General features: G+C 50.3%; 1 protein-coding gene across 22 annotated transcripts in view; it reads left to right on the top strand.

Moving 5' to 3' along the window:
• Iqsec1 (IQ motif and Sec7 domain 1) overlaps positions 1-16,745 on the top strand; it is a 328,885-nt gene that overhangs the window by 278,780 nt on the left and 33,360 nt on the right. For 21 of the 22 annotated variants that reach the window (XM_030255340.1, XM_006505983.4, XM_006505991.4 and 18 more), the window contains one exon: positions 14,851-15,142. In XM_030255340.1, the coding sequence (XP_030111200.1) occupies positions 14,851-15,142 (292 nt within the window). Of the gene's footprint in view, positions 1-11,041; positions 11,113-14,850; positions 15,143-16,745 lie in introns of those variants that run through there. The other variant, XM_017321533.1, reaches the window with a different exon arrangement.

The raw sequence follows: 16,745 nt of genomic DNA, 5'->3' as shown, positions 1-16,745 counted from the left end.
GGGAGAGAACCTCTGGCACTAGGAAGTTATGACACGCAGGCTTAGAACCCTGGGTGAAGATGGTCAGAAGGGTATAAGTGGCAGCTATGGAGAGACCAGAGCCTACAGGACCTTTCTGGACTCACCTAGTCCCCCACTGACAGTGCAGGACTCCTGAGTGTCCCCATGGAATGGGTGCTGGGGTGCACTGCCACTCTGCAGAGGATGGAAGAGCTTTGGATACCTAGTAGTCTTACCTTTCTGGATCCATTTGCCAGCTGCAAGAAGTTGTCTGTTGTTTCTCAAGATTGTCCTACGGGTTTCAAGACAGAATAGGGTCAACTCTACTCACCACAACGAGAGGGAAGGCTGACTCAGTCCAGGCAGGTAGTGGGAGTTCAGTGCCAGCTAGACATTCGGTGGTTCCTGCTAAAATGCTTGAGTCCAGTCATCACACTGGGTCATGGTATAATTTCCCAGTGGGTCTCCAAGAGTAAGTCCTGGTGGAATTGGGAATGGGGAACGGCTCTTTGCTGAAGGAAGCAGGCTATGTAGCCACACTGGCTTGCTGAGAGCCACTCTGGGCCTGACTGTGCAGTCAGGGCTTAAGTATATGTACTTTTGAGTTCTGTTTTGAAGCAAAATGCACCCAGAGGGCAAGAGTCCGTATATAAATAGCAAATCCTTTAACTTAGCCTTTTTTATAGGAAATTTTTCTTTTAAAAAATATTTATTTTTATGTGTATATAAGTGTTTGCCTGCATGTACGTATATGCAGTATATGTGTATCAAGTACCCAAGGAGGCCAGAAAAGGGCATTGGTTTTCTTAGAACTGGTTTTGTAAGTTTCCATGTGGGTGCTAGAAATCAAACTCATTTCTTCTGTAGGAACAGCAAGTATTAACTGCTGAGCCATATCTCCAAGCCCATTACAGAAAATTTCAAATGCCCACAGAAGTAGAGAATTAGTGAATCCCATGAGTATCTCATTTTATTACTATCTACTATTTTCAAGCAAATCCCTCTGATTTTGAATCTGGGACCTGTCTCATGGTCACCCTTATCCTGGCCTTGGAGATATGCTGTCCTTGTGGTGGGTGTTTTGTACAGCCCCTGGCCATGCTGGCTATTCTAAGAATTTTGGGCTTGGGCTGGCTCCCAGTTAGTAATACACTGATACCATTTGGGATGCCTGATGTTTGGAAGAGGCTGTGCTGGGGCTCACTCATCAGTTGTGTATAAGACTAGTTTCTCTGTCACCTTAGGACCTCAGAGAGTGAGGCCATAGAAATGGGCTCTTGGCCTCTCCCATGAGATCTGTTCACTCTGGTTCTCAGATGAGTGTAGCATGCTGTGAGTCAGGCTGTGACTTTTGCCTCTCTCCCCTTGTTTTCTTTAGCTTAGCCCACTGTTTCCTTTGACATGCTGCCATTCAGTGTCAGAGTCCTTAGCTCAGCCCCTTTCTCCTTTATCCATAGTTTCTTGTTCCACTTCATCCCAGGCCCAACTTCAGTAGCTAACACCACACTTCTCCCTGGAGAATTTTTCTGTCCCTTTTCCAACTTTACTGCTCCTCACTGTCTGAGTTTGTCCTACTAAGGCTCTCTTGACACCTCCCTTGACCTGCACTTTTGGGAGTTGGCTAGCTCTCAGTGCTGTGTTTGGAGCCTAGGATATAGTAATGGGTCCCTAATAATGAGACTGACACATAGTAGGTGTGCAGATGTTAGTTGTTGTCATTATTATAAATGTCTCATGACTAACCTTGATGCCTACCACAGTTCTTGGCACATAAGAGACAGGACTCAATCAAGTTTGGTTAGAAAAGACCCAAATTGCCTCTGTCTCTGTCTCAGTACAGAGAGCATTCTTAGGTCAGACTTCCACCTCCACCCTGGGTGTGGATGCTGCTGCTTCCACAGGGTGATCCCCTCCTTGGCCCTCCGCCTGTTCATCACCTCTCACCTATTGCCAGGGTGTGATGCAAGGACAAGACTCCTAGAAGCACCTCAAGGCCTCCAGGACCCAGTTAAGGATTGTGGATCTGTCATCTTTAAGCCCTGTGTGGTCATTCCCACGTTGTTTTGTTTTGTTTTGTTTTGTTTTGTTTTGTTTTGGAGATAGGGTCTTATTGCATAGCTCTGGCTGTCCTGGAGCTCACTGTGTTGAACAGGCCGGCCTTGCAGTCACCGACATGTGTACAGTCCACCTGCCTCTGCCTCCTAAGTGCTGGAATTAAAGGCATGTGCCACTGCACCTGACTGGCATTCCTACTTTATGGCTGAGAAGTACAGGCCCACAGAGACCCCAGTCTGTGGTCATAATCCCTGCCTGAAGAGTATGCAGTCACTGGGAGAGGGCCTTGTGTACCAGTGACGTGGAGAGTCATGGGCGGTGTCCAGGACTTGCAGTCACGTGAGGATCTCAGGGGACTGAAAATGCAGTATAAGGTTCTGCTGGCTGCTCTGCCCTGAGTGGCATGCAGTAGTGGGCTGGCCCCAGAGGGACTCAGGTGACTTAGGCAGGGAACAAGGGGTAGCCTCATCTTGAGGTGGTTTACATCCCAGTTGACACAGTCTCCCTTTCTTCTGCAAAGCCTATGGCCTTGGTTATGTTTTTACTTCTCTGTATCATGGTTTCTTCCTCCACAAAATGGGAAGAAAGACAACCAACATGTCTTTAGAAGTTTACCAATTCCAGTATCCAGGTACTCCTCCTTGTAGGTGCTGGAGGTCACTGTGTATCAGTTCTAACTAACTATGGTGAACTGCCCATGTGTCAGGTGGGGCAGGAGTAGTTTACTGAGCTTTCTGCCCACTTCTGCCATCTATTTGTGTACTCCTGGCGGCAGGGTAGGCTAAGAGGCTGCCTGTCACACAGGCCTCTTTCTCCCTGGCGCAGCCCATACTCCCCAGGGCTGCATGCCCAGCCTGTGCCTCCCCCCGGCCTTCCTGGGGTGTCCCTGGACCCAGCCTGGCCCTGTCTGCTGGAGCCTACCACAGAGAGCTGCTTTATTTAAGTCCATTTTGCGCGTATGGAAATAACTAGAGGACTCTGTATTTAATTTGGCTCAGCCGGGAAGATTTTTTGGCTCTGTGTGTGTATGTGTATTCTGAAAAATCTTTCCGAGCAAGCCCCAGGGTCGGAAGCTTCTGGTCATCTTTGTGCATTCAAAACCAACAAGAGCCGCCCTGCTAGCTGGGGTAAGTTGGCAGAGGGCGGACTGCAGGGAGTGGTCCATGAAAGCAAGAAGAGAGGAAAGGGGGAAAGCTAGATAAGAACATAGAGGCAACTATGGGGAACTTTGCTCCTGGACCCAGCAAGGAGTGATTTGGAGTGAACAGAGCCTTCCCAGCTCTCCAAGATGTGTCTGGCTCCAGAGGCATCAAGGGTGCAGCTGGGCGGCGGCATGGGAGCATTTGTCGTGTCCCCTTTCTCTCCTGGACATGTCGTGTCCCCTTTCTCTCCTGGACAAGTGGAACAGAGCCCTAGGATAAACCCTTCTCTAGTCAGTGGCCTAGGGCTGGATAGCCCAGTGTGTGAACTATTGTTGGCAAGGCTTGTCTTTTTTTTTTTTTTTTTTTTTTCTTTTTATTTATTTGCAAGGCTTGTCTTGACTGCATGTTCCCAGTAGTTAGGGGCACTAGTCAACATGAGCACAGAGAGGTGTGGTCACTTGCCTCGGGTTATGCAGCACTTCACCAGCTCAGCCCTGGGTACCTCTCCATCCATGAGATGTCATCCTAAACCAGGGCTGGCATTCTCAGTGGACAGGGCAAGACACCCTGATGGTTTGAAGTAAATACTGCCATCTGGTGACTTCTTACATTCTGTCCTGACAGAGGCATGGTGGTTCTCATGACCTACTATGAATGGGCTGTGGTCAGTATAATGAGGTGACCTTTGTGGAGTCTGATGAGGACCCACCGAGGGCAAGGCCTCAGCTCCCCACCGTTCCTGTAGAGCCATTCCCTGGTGACTCTGCCTTCTAAATGAGGCTTCTTGGGAATGAGGAGTGGGCCTTGAATTTCAGCCATATACAGATCTCCTCAACAGACAGGAAGGGCATGTGTGAGAGGAGTTGAAGGCTGTGTAAGTGATGAGATCGGTGGGCACTGTGGCAGAGATAAGTATAAGCGCTCTAGAGCTTGCTGTGGTTTCTACCCCTGGGTTGTAGGCCCAGGTGGCTGGGTTCTTAGCGGTTGTCCCCTCTCAGAAGTCAGAATTGTATCCAATCTCTGGATGTTAAAGTAGTGCCAACTTACTCTTTGTTTTCCTTTGTTTATTTGGTTCACCCATTGGTTGGTTGGTTGGTTGGTTGGTTTTGAGACAAGAGCTCACTGTTTTTGCCCAGGCTGGCCTTGAACTTGTGGTCCTTCTGCTTCAGACTCCCAAGTGCTGAGATATAGGCATTGTAGCACCATGCCTAGTTTATTCTAATTTTTAGTACAAAACATTGTGGGAAACCACACATCATACTGCCAATCTGTGCTGGAATAAGAGCCCTGTGCTCTCAGAGCCTTCCTATGAGCAGGGACTGCCCAGCCTCCTAGCCAGGTGGATCGATCTTACCCTTATCCTTGCCTTGGTCTAGAAGCTCTGGAAAGGCTGCCCACAGTGGGCCATTAATGTAAGCTTTCCTGAGTTTAGACCTGTTTGGAACTCTTGTCTTGGGATGTGGGGCAGCATCCTCAGGCATGATGGGGTGTTCTGCAGAATGATAGTGGTGACTGTGTGAATGACACCTTGCCAGACTGAGGTCTGGCTGGGCTTGATTGCAGGGTGTTTGCTTCTGCCCCCACCCCCCACCCCCAGAGCCTCCTGTCCCCTTTGCCAGCTGGCTTTCTTCCCGAGTGAGGGTGTGGGTTGCCAGCCTGTGTCAGGCAGGAACTCTGCTCCTATTGCCTTTGTCTGGCCTGCCAAGGCATAGCTTCTAGAGGCATCCTGGGTTTGTGAGAAGTGGCCCTGAAGCTGATCCCAGTGTGTCCAAAAGGGTGCTTCTGCATTGTCCTCCATACCTGGTGAGTTGAGCCCCAAGAAGTATGCTATGATGTGATGAGTTTATGCCTATGTGGAGTCTATGGCATTTCCACACATAGGCTTGCCTCCCTCTTACAGGCCTCTCACCCATGAGAGACAGTGGGTGGTGGAGGGAGACAGCACCAGACCATATCCTTGTCCTTTCTGACCTCTGTGTGACTTTGACCCTGCCTGTTCACTGGATTCTGGGTCAAAAGAGCTGGTCCCACTTATTCAAGTCCTTCACTATCAGCATCATTTAGCTATTTCACCTGCTGTGACCAGCCCTATTTGGGTACTGGGGTTGCCTTGTGAGCAGATGGATACCTCTGCCCTCTAATGATGCTCTCCTGGGGAGAGACCAAGCATGGTAACTGTAGGTGTTACTTTTCTCACTCCTGTGTGCTGCTGATAGGGGCTCATGGCTAGGCTCCCAAGACACCTGCATTGTTCACATGGGTGCCAGACCTTCCCTCTCCCTGGGTTAGGGACTGTTTGTGCATAGCCAGACCCTTGTGTTCCTTTTGATGGGGTTGTAGATGGTTTCATTGTCTGGGGCTGGCTCAAAGCCTAGGTTGATCCTCAGAGCTCTATGGGAGCAAGCCACTCAATCAGAGCCAGGGGACAGTCCACTCTGCCTCACTGTCCCACCCCATGTACCCACCACTCCTGCCTACAGTGGGAGGGAGGGCTGGCTCAGAGGCCGGAAGGATGACCAGCCTTCTAGAACATGTTGTTGACAGGACAGGACACTGTGAGAGCCTAGCTGCGGGGTCTGGGTCAAGGGACATGGAGCCCTTTCTTCCTTCCCTGTGGTGATGGACTGATGAACAGACAGTGAGGTCAGCTGCCCAGGTCACTGAGGAAACAGTTCCTGCTTAGCCTGCCCTCTGGGCTCCCAGACACTCTCACCAACTCCTCTGTGTTGTTACAGAGGGGCAGTATTGCCTCACATGAGGAAGGGAAACTGAGGCTCAGAAAAAGCTGGTATTCAATCCTGGATATACAACTCCAACCCAGAACACAGTGGACAAAGGAACAGTTGTCAGAAGGGCAGGTTCCATGCTGAACTGGGTGGGGCACATGGGCAGGCTGCTAGCCATGCCTCCTGTTAGCCTGGGGCAACCCCAAACTGACATCTGTGCCTGCACACCAGAATGGCCCCCAAATGGCTCAAGAAGCCCCCAGATCCTGACCTCTGCTCCTCCTGCCGCCTGCTGCCTGCCTGGTTCTGGGCAGCAGCTGACAAGTTGGGGAAATGCTGAGTGTTAGTTCGGTAAGCAGAGCTCTAAAAATAGCCACTGCTCTGAAAAGCCCATTGTTTGGAGACCCATATTTTTCTACATATATAAAGGTGGCTTCTGGCAGTCTGGTGTGAGCAGTCAGAGAATGCCACACGCTGTGGGCTGGAGCAGGGCTGCAGTGTATCTGTCTCCAGCTGGGACCAGTAGCAAGTCATTAAAGCTGTGAAACTGGAGATAGGCCAGCATCCTCATGAAGGTGGTAGTTGGGTTGTGCTAGAGTAGTCCCAAGGTTTCCCAAGTGCACTGGATGCCTTTGACCACAGAAGCCATGAGTCCTAGACCCCACTCTGTATCACAAGCATGGGCCAAAGTGATCCTGAGCTGCCCAGTGCAGGGTTCAGGCTGTGGATTGTTGTGGTATGGAGGAGTGGGCAGCTGACAGACCTAAGGGAGCCCAGCCCTGCTCAGAGCCATGCTTCTGGCAGCTCCTCCTAACACCCTCCTCCTGCCTCTGTCCCCTGTGTCGATGTCAGAACCATTGCCCTGCCTGATGTCCAATACCTAGACTCCCACCCAATCTTTCATTTTCTTTCTTAGCCACAGTCTCCCACATATACCTCCAACCCCCATTTCTCCTCCTCACCCTACCAGGGCAAGCAGCTGCCATTCAGAGTATATAAAAAGATTCCTGGGTAGGAGCTGGATTGTAGATGAATAGCCAGGACTTAGTGGGATTAAACTGAGCTTGGTGATCCTTTGGGTCCTGGGGAGATGGGGCAAGAGGCATGACTAGATCTTGTGAGCCTTCTGGGTCATAGTGATGACATGATTTCCCAGACCTGGGTGGGAGGTGAGGTGCCATGAGGTTGCAGATATGCTTTGATTATATCACTGCTGTTATAGGAAGGGGTCAGGTAATAGGAGGCTCTGAAGGACCTACAGGAGAGGCTATGTTAAAAGGCCAAAGGGCAGTGTCCTTTGGTTGGTGGCAGGGAGGCCAGCCAAGTGGTCAGAACTGGCTCTGCTTTAAAAGTGCCAACAGATGGGCAAGGGAAAATGTGTGTAAGAGAATGGCCAAGAGGATAAGCTGCCCTCCTGGAGGTGGGAGGAGTAGAATATAGCTCCACCTCCTGCCTCTGAGGGCTCCTGCCTTCCTGCCTTGCTGCCTTGCTGGGTTGTTGGGTCTTCTGTGTCCTCATTAGTGCAAACTTGGGAACAGGATAAAAGCAGAAATCTGATGCTACCTGATGCCCCACTCCACTTCCATCTAGCCCTGCTGGGGAAGTTTCTGCACTGTTAGAAGTGCTTGTTATCAACTTTCAATTTGAGAGCTATGCTCCTGGTTACACAGCTGGAGCCCTGGTGATTAGTTGAATGTTTGTTAGGGCCCATGTGCCCCATGAAGACTGTGGCCCCTTTAATTTTATTCTTGTGGTCCCAATAGCCCTTGCCACCACCACAGCCCCTACATTCCAGACCTGGCTGCATCTAGAACTTTGAGCACAGGGCTCATACTCTAATCTCTTGTAGACTTTCTGGATGTTTGGTCCCTTGCCTAGATCCTCCTGGATGTGTCAACACCCCGCCTTTGTGCCCTCCACCCCTCATTCCAGCTCTTCTGGGTCAGACTTAGAGGACCCTTCCTTCCTCTCTAGGAGGGACTCTCTCTGGTCTTTAAGACTTCTCCATCACCAGCAGTGCATAGTCCTGTCCAGGAACCATTTACCAACAGAGCAGAGGGCCTGTCAAGAAATGGTTTCCCCCACCTTTTTCTTTTTCCTTACCCAATTCCTTGTGCCTTTGCACTCTGCTCCTGGGGCCAAATCAGCCTGTGAAAAGACTAAGGGCTGCCATGACTAATGTCCTGACTCATCTGAAGCCTCTGTGAGCCACCAAATGGAGGGCCAGCATGTCCCAATGGTTAGCCTGAGCTGGCTCTGGCCTACCCAGGGAGTAGGCTGTACCAGAGCCACTCAGGAGGCTAATTAATGTTTCCAACCCTATGAGCGCCCACCCCTCTCCAGCAAACCCTCCAAATCGATGCCTCCCTTCTGCTCCTGCCACTTGTCACATAGACCCTGCCCCCTTGGCTCCAGGACTGCCCTACTGAGATCTAAGGTGATAGAGCCTCCCCTCTAGAGCTGTGCCAGCCCTACCCATGCTTCGAGGACACAGTCCTCTCACTTCCTCCCCAGGCTCTGCCCTGGTCTGTATTGACAACCTCACCTAACCAATCTGAGGCTGTGTTGGAGCACATGGGACTCCAGGAAGAGACCAAGATTGTCCCCTGTCCTTGATCAACCTCAATTAATGCCACCCAAGCAGCTAAAAGCCATACAGAAGCTTAAGACTGGTCAGTCTGACCTACTCCATCATCATATTTTGGAAATCAGAAACCCTGCCTAGGGAAGCCACAGGAGGCACACATATGTCAGGAGGCTTTTTGGCTCTGGCAGGTGCAGACTGTCTAGAATCTGGTTCAAGATGCGTAAATGTGAGTGTTTAACCACAGCTGGGTCTCCCAGATAGCATGGGTCCTCTAGCCCAGTCCCAGCCTGTTCTGAAAAGGGTGGTTCCCCAGGAGATATCTCCTCCTTGTTCCCCAAACATTATACTGAATCTTTCCATAGCACTGTTTTGGGGTTACATATTCTAAGTCCTCGCTAGGTGATGGCAGTGTGTGTGGGGAGGGGTTATGGGTATGGGTAGGACCAGTAAGTGCTATTTCATTTCCGGTTAAGACTGTGCATGATCCTCACTCTCAACAAAGAAATACCAAGTAAATGTGGGTCAGTGCTGGGCTCAAGCCAGACTGCCTGAATTTTGGTTTTCTTGTTTTGCTGTGTGAGATAGGAGAGTGGGCTTAGTTACATGTGAAGTCTGGAACATTCCTAGGTGTATAGACCTTAGCTTGCTTCCACCACCACGGTCGTTGGTGGTAAAATGCAGGTCCCTTCTTCTGCTATGCCAGCACTGCTGCCTGGAGGGACTTCTGACTAACATTTTCTTGAGAAAAAGTCATTCATGACTTCACAGGCCATAATTAGAGACATCCAAGACAAAAAGGCCAAGGCCTTTACCCCCACCCAGATTCACACACAGCTAGAACTAGAGCCAGGGCCAGGATGTAGCATTTAGTTGGCCCCTGGGATCTGGTCTGAGTCTCTCGTGTCCTCTGGAGCTTTTAGTGCAGACATGCAGACCTTCTCTCTGTCCTGTAGGCAGGGCCTCTGAGGTCCCAGTCATGAGGCTGTCCTGGGCAGCTGGGCCCCTCCCTCCTCAAGTCAGAGTAACCAACCTTTAAAAAGTATGTTTCTTTTATGAGTGGAGCCCTCTCTGTGCAGGCTCTGTATCAACACTGCTATGTCCAGCAACAGCCACTCTCTGTTCTCTGGCACTGGAATAGAAAAGTGAGACACCAAGATCCCTGCTCATGTCATACAGCTGCAGTGTGCAAGCAGAAAAGCAGTAAGCAGTTACTCTGTGCCTCTTGCATTGGGGCAGCAGGGACTCTGGGATTTCTTGTGTGATCTCTGCCTCACTCAGTCTATAAAACTAACAGGCCGTCTCTTGTAAGGCAGAAACGATTGAGACTGGAGAGGGTGGGAAGCTGGCCTTCTGAGTGAGCCTGAAGTCCCCAAATAGGAAGGGAGCCCTGGGGGAGGGCATGTACCTGTCCATGGGACACCAGGCCTGCCTAGTCACCATGACCCCCCTTCTTGAGCATGAGAGCTCATGCCTCATCTGCTGAAGAACCACACATGCACACAACCCAGGTGCTGTACAGGTGGGAAGTGGCAAGGCCTCCAAAAGGACTGGGGACTGAGATCAAATGATAGCATAGTACTCAGAGGCCAGGAGATGTGACTAAAGGCTACAGATTGAGACTTGTCCCGTGAGGCTGGGGAGACTTTCAGTTAGGTAAGCAGTATTTCCCACTCTTGGGGGTGACCCACGCAGGTTACATACCTCCAGAAGGAGAGTGCTCACCGCCTCCTTTCTCATGTTAGGACTATATGGGACATAGTATTTTTTTTTCCCCATGGAGAAATCATTTTATCATCCTTTAGGACTGAAGCACAGGATCATATACCCCGAGAGGGGCTGTTTCTGACCTAACCTGCCCAGATGTCCCAGCTTGCAGTAATTTGTGTCTGACCATGGGGTCTATCTCCCATGCCAGCTAGGATCAGATATAGGGAATCTGTATGGAACCCAGCTGAGGCTCCACTCAAGATCAGCAGGAGGGAGTCAGTGATAGATTCACAATGTCTGCAGGGGGCTGGGAAGGGTAAGATGAAAGGTCTGCCACCTCCAGCCTAGCTCCGAGATGCAGAGGCTTCTACTGTGATCTGACAACTGCACCAGGGCTATTTTTTGCTCCTGGCTTTCTGTCGAGCGTGGCACGGGGCCTCAGCTGTGTGCCGGCATCAGCTCACATCAATCTTATAGTCAGCTGAAACCTCTCCAGGTCTCTTCACAAGAACAGTTGTCAGGTCAAATCTTCCCCATCTTGACGTTACTTCCTGTGTGTGGGTATAAAAGTAATTGCAATCAGTCCCTTTTGGGTGGGTGTCTAGACTTATTTCTAATCTTGTGTGCTTAGAGACCACAGCTCTGTGAAAATCTTTGTATCCCTTTGTGTGTTGGTCTTCTTTCCTTAGCATGTGCCTAGAATGAATGTTGAACCATGAACATCTGTGACAGGCAACAACCACCTAATTGCCATAGAACATTCTAGAAACTGAACAGTTAGGAATTCTCGGGGATGTGGAATGTATATCTCGTCCCAGTCCTTGATCTGCCTGTCGTCTAAGAGTCTGGAAGAGACGTGGTAAATTGAGGGGTATCAACAAAGGCACACTCTCAGGTATTCATCCCTGTCGGACAGACCTGGATTTAGGGAGATGAAACTGGGTGGAGGGAGGGTAAGACACAGAACCAGGGCTCAGGAGGCTGAAGAAGTGCCAGGCCAAGTCTGGGTGGAGGCTGACATACAGAACAATCCTCCACTTACAGCGTGGTGATGTCCTGGGAAAAATATATCATAAGTGGAAATACCCCTCAAACTCACTGCACAGTAGAAAAATCGCAGTACAAACGACTATACCCCAGGACACTCTGAGCCTCTGTGGCTGTTTTGTAGTAAAGGACAGTTCTTGCCCACCCCCAACTCCCGCAAAAGAATGTGTGGTGGAGCTGAATCAACTTCATAAAGAAGCTCTGGGAAGATGCTGCAGAGAAAAGTCCTCCTGGATTCCTCCCTAAATGCCCAGGCATCCGTCCACCAGGGTAGAGTAAGCAGCCCTGCTCTTGCCTGCCCTAGTAGTGGTCTAAGTATCTTTGCTCACTGGCTTGGCAGCATGGGCCTTTCCACTTAGAAGCCTTATCTTTGTGTCTCTCAAATCAGAAACACTCCAAACAAGAAAAGCCTCTGTTGGTGTCTGACACTGTGTGGCTTTGGATTTCTATTGTCATGATAGGTCTTTGAGGCACATAGGAAAAGTCTTGGGTGCCTGCTTTGTTCTTGCATCTTTGGGGTTGTTGTTGGTAGAGCAAGATATAGATGTTTTTAATTACATTTATTTTGTGTGTGTGTGTATGTATGTATGTATGTATGTATGTATATACCACAGCATGTGTATGGAGATCAGAGGACAAATTAGGGAGAGTGGGCCCTCTTTCTACCATGTGGGTCCTGGGCATCAAACTCGGGTTGTCAGCTTTGGCAAGCAAGCACTTTTATCTGCTGAGCTGTCTCTCTGGTCCTGGGTGTGTTTTTCTGGATTGTGAAAAGTCTGCTCTACTACACATCTCCAGGGCTGTCATTCACATAGATGTGGAAGAAGGTGATCCCAGCTGAGTGAGGCTGGGTTGGCTCTGAAGGAGGCACTAACGAGTTGCCTTTTGGTGAACATGCCCTCTCCCTTCTCACAGGGGAAGCTCTGGAGTGACCCAGTCTTCTCTCTCTCACTCTCCCAAGCCAACCTATTGGCCTCAAACTGCCCAGAGCAGTCACACAGCTCCAGAAAGCTTCTGTCTATCCCTGACCTCTTTCATGGTAGGCTCAGCCTAAAAGTGCCCCTCCAGGGCAGGCACCTACTTTGATGTCACATCCATGGAGGCAAAGCCAGCTGGCAGATAAGTTTCTGACTCAACTCCTTTGCCCCAAGCTAAGACCTACTGAGTAGGCTGGCACTCCCAGGCTTTCAAGGCAGCCTAGACCCTGCTCTCTCCCCATCCACAGGAACAAAATGTCTTACCCTTCAAGCTGTTCAAGAACCAGACAAAAGACTGAATCTCTCTGGTCACTGCTCCTCCACCCTGGGCTTGAGGGTCAAGGACAGCATCATGAGCCAGGCCTAGCCATGCCTCTCTGACCTATCCCCCTGTGGCTCTGGTGTAGCCTGATGACCACCAAGGGCTTTAGGCTCTTCTCCAGGAATGGTGGTGACTGCCTGTCTACTTCTGGTTCAGTGCTCAACTGGTTCGAAACCCCGTACAAAAGACACAGGCTTTATTTCTTCCAGTTCAGAACACACAGGTCTAGCCCCTGACCAGAACATGCATTGATTTTAGGGGCACACATCCCTGTGTATGCTGACCTACCTGAGTGAAGTGGGGCCCAGCTTTGGTGTCAGAGAGACAGGGCGGGCTTTCCCAGTGGAAGCTGCTGTTCTGTACCCTTTGATGGCCCAATTTCTAATGGGACTTACTCTCTCCTCATGACAGTTGGTTGAAATTCTGAGCATTTAATGAAAAATGCTAGCCCAGGCTTCAGTAAACTGTAAGGGAATTTTCAGATTAACATTCTCTGCCCACCCCGACTCTCCCCTACACACACATAGATCCCAGTGGCTCAGTGGAAGCCAGAGAGCCTAAAGGGTGGTGTTTCTTAGACTAAGCTGCTAATACTACTCAAAGAAAACCTATAGGCAGAGCCAGGTAAAGCATGTCTCCCAACTCCTGATCCAGGTCTTCCTCAAAGAATGGCTGTCATACTTTATCCACAGGGGCATGTTAGGAGGTTCAACTGCCTGTCCCTGAAGGCAGAGGCAGTTGCTGGCTCAGAAGCCCAGTTTCTTAGCTATGGACCAGAAAGCAGGTGCTGAGATTTGCTGCTGTCCCTGGTGCAGAGTGCTTTGGTCCTCCCTGCTTCAGGCTCCTTCCCACAGGCCCCACCCTGGGATGGACCCTCTGGAGTACAAACAACAGGATTCTAGCAGAACTGGGCAGGGGCAGCCTTTCTGCCAGGCTGCTTAGTGCAGAGACATTCCTTATTTGTCTGAAAAGCAGACATTGGGAAGGACTGAAGCCTGGGTGGGGCCCTTCTCTTTTCTCTCTGTGCCCATTCTAGAGACCCTCCACCCTGCCCCAGGGACTACAGGGCTTTTAGAGTCCTGCCAGCACCCGGGTGTCTGGTCTCACAGGGCCAGGAAGCTTGGCAAAGGATGAGGGCTTGTGTTAGAAACTCTTCAAATCAGTGTCTCCTTTTTCTCCCCATCCCACACTGAAAAGCAACTGCAGAGAAAAAACAGTATCTGTGCAGAATAGAATGTTCCAGGCCCAGAGCTAGGATGAGTCAGCAGCCAGTCCCTCTGTCCCCATTAGTTGGCCTTGCTCCTGCTTGGCATGAAGATGCTCTGTGGGACTATAGGCAGTGAGGTGAAGGGACACCATTTTCTACCAGTGGTACCTGGGACAGTGTTTATGGGGAATCTCAGTTTCATCACCTGTACAGGGAGTCACAATTCCTCTTTTAGGGAGTTTTAAAACTTAAAATATTTTTATTACATCATGTTTGCTTCCAAGCTTGCCATGACAAATGCCAGAGGTGGACTTCACTCGCAGGCCTTCATTATCTGCAGGCTCTCGAGGCTGCCAGTCTGCAATGGAGGTGTGGCCTGACTGTCTTCTGAGCCTTTCTCCTTAGTGTGCCACCTTCTCCTCATGACCTCACTGTCTTCCCCTGTACATGCTATATCCTGCATTCACCTTCTTAGGATACCAGTTCAGTCCACCCTAATGTCTTTCATTTCTATGACACTATCTCCAGGGTGCTAGAGAGATGTTTCAGCTGTGAAGAGCATTCACTCTTGCAGAGGACCTGGGTTCAGTTCCCAGCACACACATGGTAGGGTTCTGGGAGATAAGCAGGCACAGACAAATACATTCATGCAGACAAAACACTTATAAAGAAAAAATAATTTTAAAAGATCCTATGTTTAAATGTAGTTATGGGAATATGGGTGTACAAAACCAGTCCTACATTTAATTCAAGTGGCAGGAGAGGTGATGTTCTTGTTTATTCAAAACATACTGAGCACATAGCACTGGCCAGGCTCTGTTCTAAGTGCTGAGGGCCATTAGCACAGTGGATCAAAACCTCTTGCCTTTGGAGGGCTGATATTTTTGGTTGGGAAGCCAGCGCCTACAGTACAGTATACCAGATGTTAGAACAGGCAATTTGTTCAGAAGCTCCAGGAAGATGGAGAACAAAGGGCTCTGTGGAGCCCTGGCTACCTGGGGTTGGGGGCGCTCTTCCTCACCTGCTCCCCAGGTTCTGCGTTCCTATTCAGCATGTGCCCCTTCTTTCTCTCCTCTGCAGTGTTGAGGGCGAGGCCCCCAGCAGCGAGACTGGCACATCGCTGGACAGCCCCTCAGCCTACCATCAGGGTCCCCTGGTACCTGGTTCCAGCCTGAGTCCAGACCACTACGAGCACACATCAGTGGGCGCCTATGGGCTGTACGCAGGGCCAGGACCACAACAGCGCACACGGAGGCCCCGGCTGCAGCACTCGACCTCAGTCCTGCGCAAGCAGGCTGAGGAGGAGGCCATCAAGCGCTCTCGGTCACTCTCTGAGAGCTATGAGCTCTCTTCAGATCTGCAAGACAAGCAGGTAGGTGGCAGGGGTCCCTGCCCACTATCCATGGTCTCCCAAATGGCATGAGGCTTCAGCTGCCTGATGTTCTTGGTGATGGGTTCCAGATACCAGCTGGTGTGCACATCTGAGGAAGAGGGGATCCCTGCCTCCACTTCGTTCAGAGCCTTTCCCAGCCCAACTCTGCTGAAATGTGGGAAGGGATTTACACTGATGGTCAGGGGCACTGACATCCTTTCTGGGGACTTATATAGAGCCCTCTTCAAATTTTGCCTTTGTAGGTCTCAATATCCCTCACTGCAGGATATGGGGCCTGTGTTGGGTAACTGAGTGTCATGGCCCAGTAGGACCTCCACGAAGTGGAGGCAGGTTGCCAAGGTAGCCATGGAGGTTCTTAGGGTCCAAGAAAGGCCTGAGGAAGGGGGGCTACTTGTTATATTCCCCTGTGGCTATGGTGCCACAGTATCTCTGCTTTAGAAGATGTCTGCATTGAATGCTGCAGCTCTTCCTCAGGCCTCAGACCCAAGGATCAGGTGGCCTAACCCACTTTTGGGATTGTTGTGAGCAGAGCAAATCTTCATGGTGCAGGTACCCAGTAGTGAATTGGCTGCTGTTTGATTGTGTCTCTGAGCAATGCCAGGTTTCAGGAGATCCCTGAACTGCAGGAATGTGTAGGAACAAACAGAACACCTGGTCAGTATTCCATAGCCCTGAGCCTTGTTCTTTTGAGCAGGTTCCATGCCTCCCATGCAGTCCCATGGGCTAACACCGGGACCCCTTCCCACCACCCACAGGTGCTGTGCTCTCCCTCCTTCCCATGTTTGCTGGCCACTTTGTTCCATTTGTTCTCCAAGGGCCTCTATTCTTGAAGTCACAGAGGTCTAAGCTTATGCAGCCCCATCTTCCTCAGTGCACGATGCCCTCAGGTGGATCTTCTCTCTTGGCAGACATCCCTCGATCTTGATCTCTCATACCTGTGGTGATACCCCTGTTCCCCTCTGCTCACATGCTTTATCCTCCTCCCAGGCCAGCTACCTTCATAGTTGAGATTCACAAGGAGACTGGCTGGTAGCAGATATTCCCTGACAGCTGTGGCCCTAGATTACTTTGCTAGGCCTCCGTTGAGTGTCTCAGCTCTGCCTAGATTCAGAATGGTCCCTGAAGAGTTTGTTATAGAAGTCCTCCACACAGGACCATGAAATAGAATTGGACAGGATTGAGATGGCATCCAGACTGTAGCAATGCCACAGATAATGCAGCTATTCACCTTCATCCCACCCATAGCTGAATTTCCCCCTTGTGCCAAATCATAGGATGGGGACAGCCTGCAAATGAGGCTGCAGTACCTGAGCAACATTCCTGGACAGTGGATGGACAAGCAAGTCAGCAGTTAAGACATTTTCATTGCAGGAAGTGACACAGACCCTGGGGGTTACAATTCTAGAGGAAGTAGTAGAGGGACTCTGAGTGTTGGCTGTGTCAGATGAAGGTAGCTGGCCTGAAAACTGAGCATTTGGATAAGAGCTAACAGTATGTGTCAAGGTTCTGGGACAAGAACTACCTTGGTGTGTCATTCTTGGTGTGTCTTTGTGTGTGAGATACAAAAAAAGATGGCAGGGAA

The sequence above is a fragment of the Mus musculus genome, chromosome 6 (assembly GCF_000001635.26).
Source record: "Mus musculus strain C57BL/6J chromosome 6, GRCm38.p6 C57BL/6J".
Taxonomy (NCBI): Eukaryota; Metazoa; Chordata; class Mammalia; order Rodentia; family Muridae; genus Mus; species Mus musculus.
This window is presented reverse-complemented; position numbering and strand designations above follow the sequence as displayed.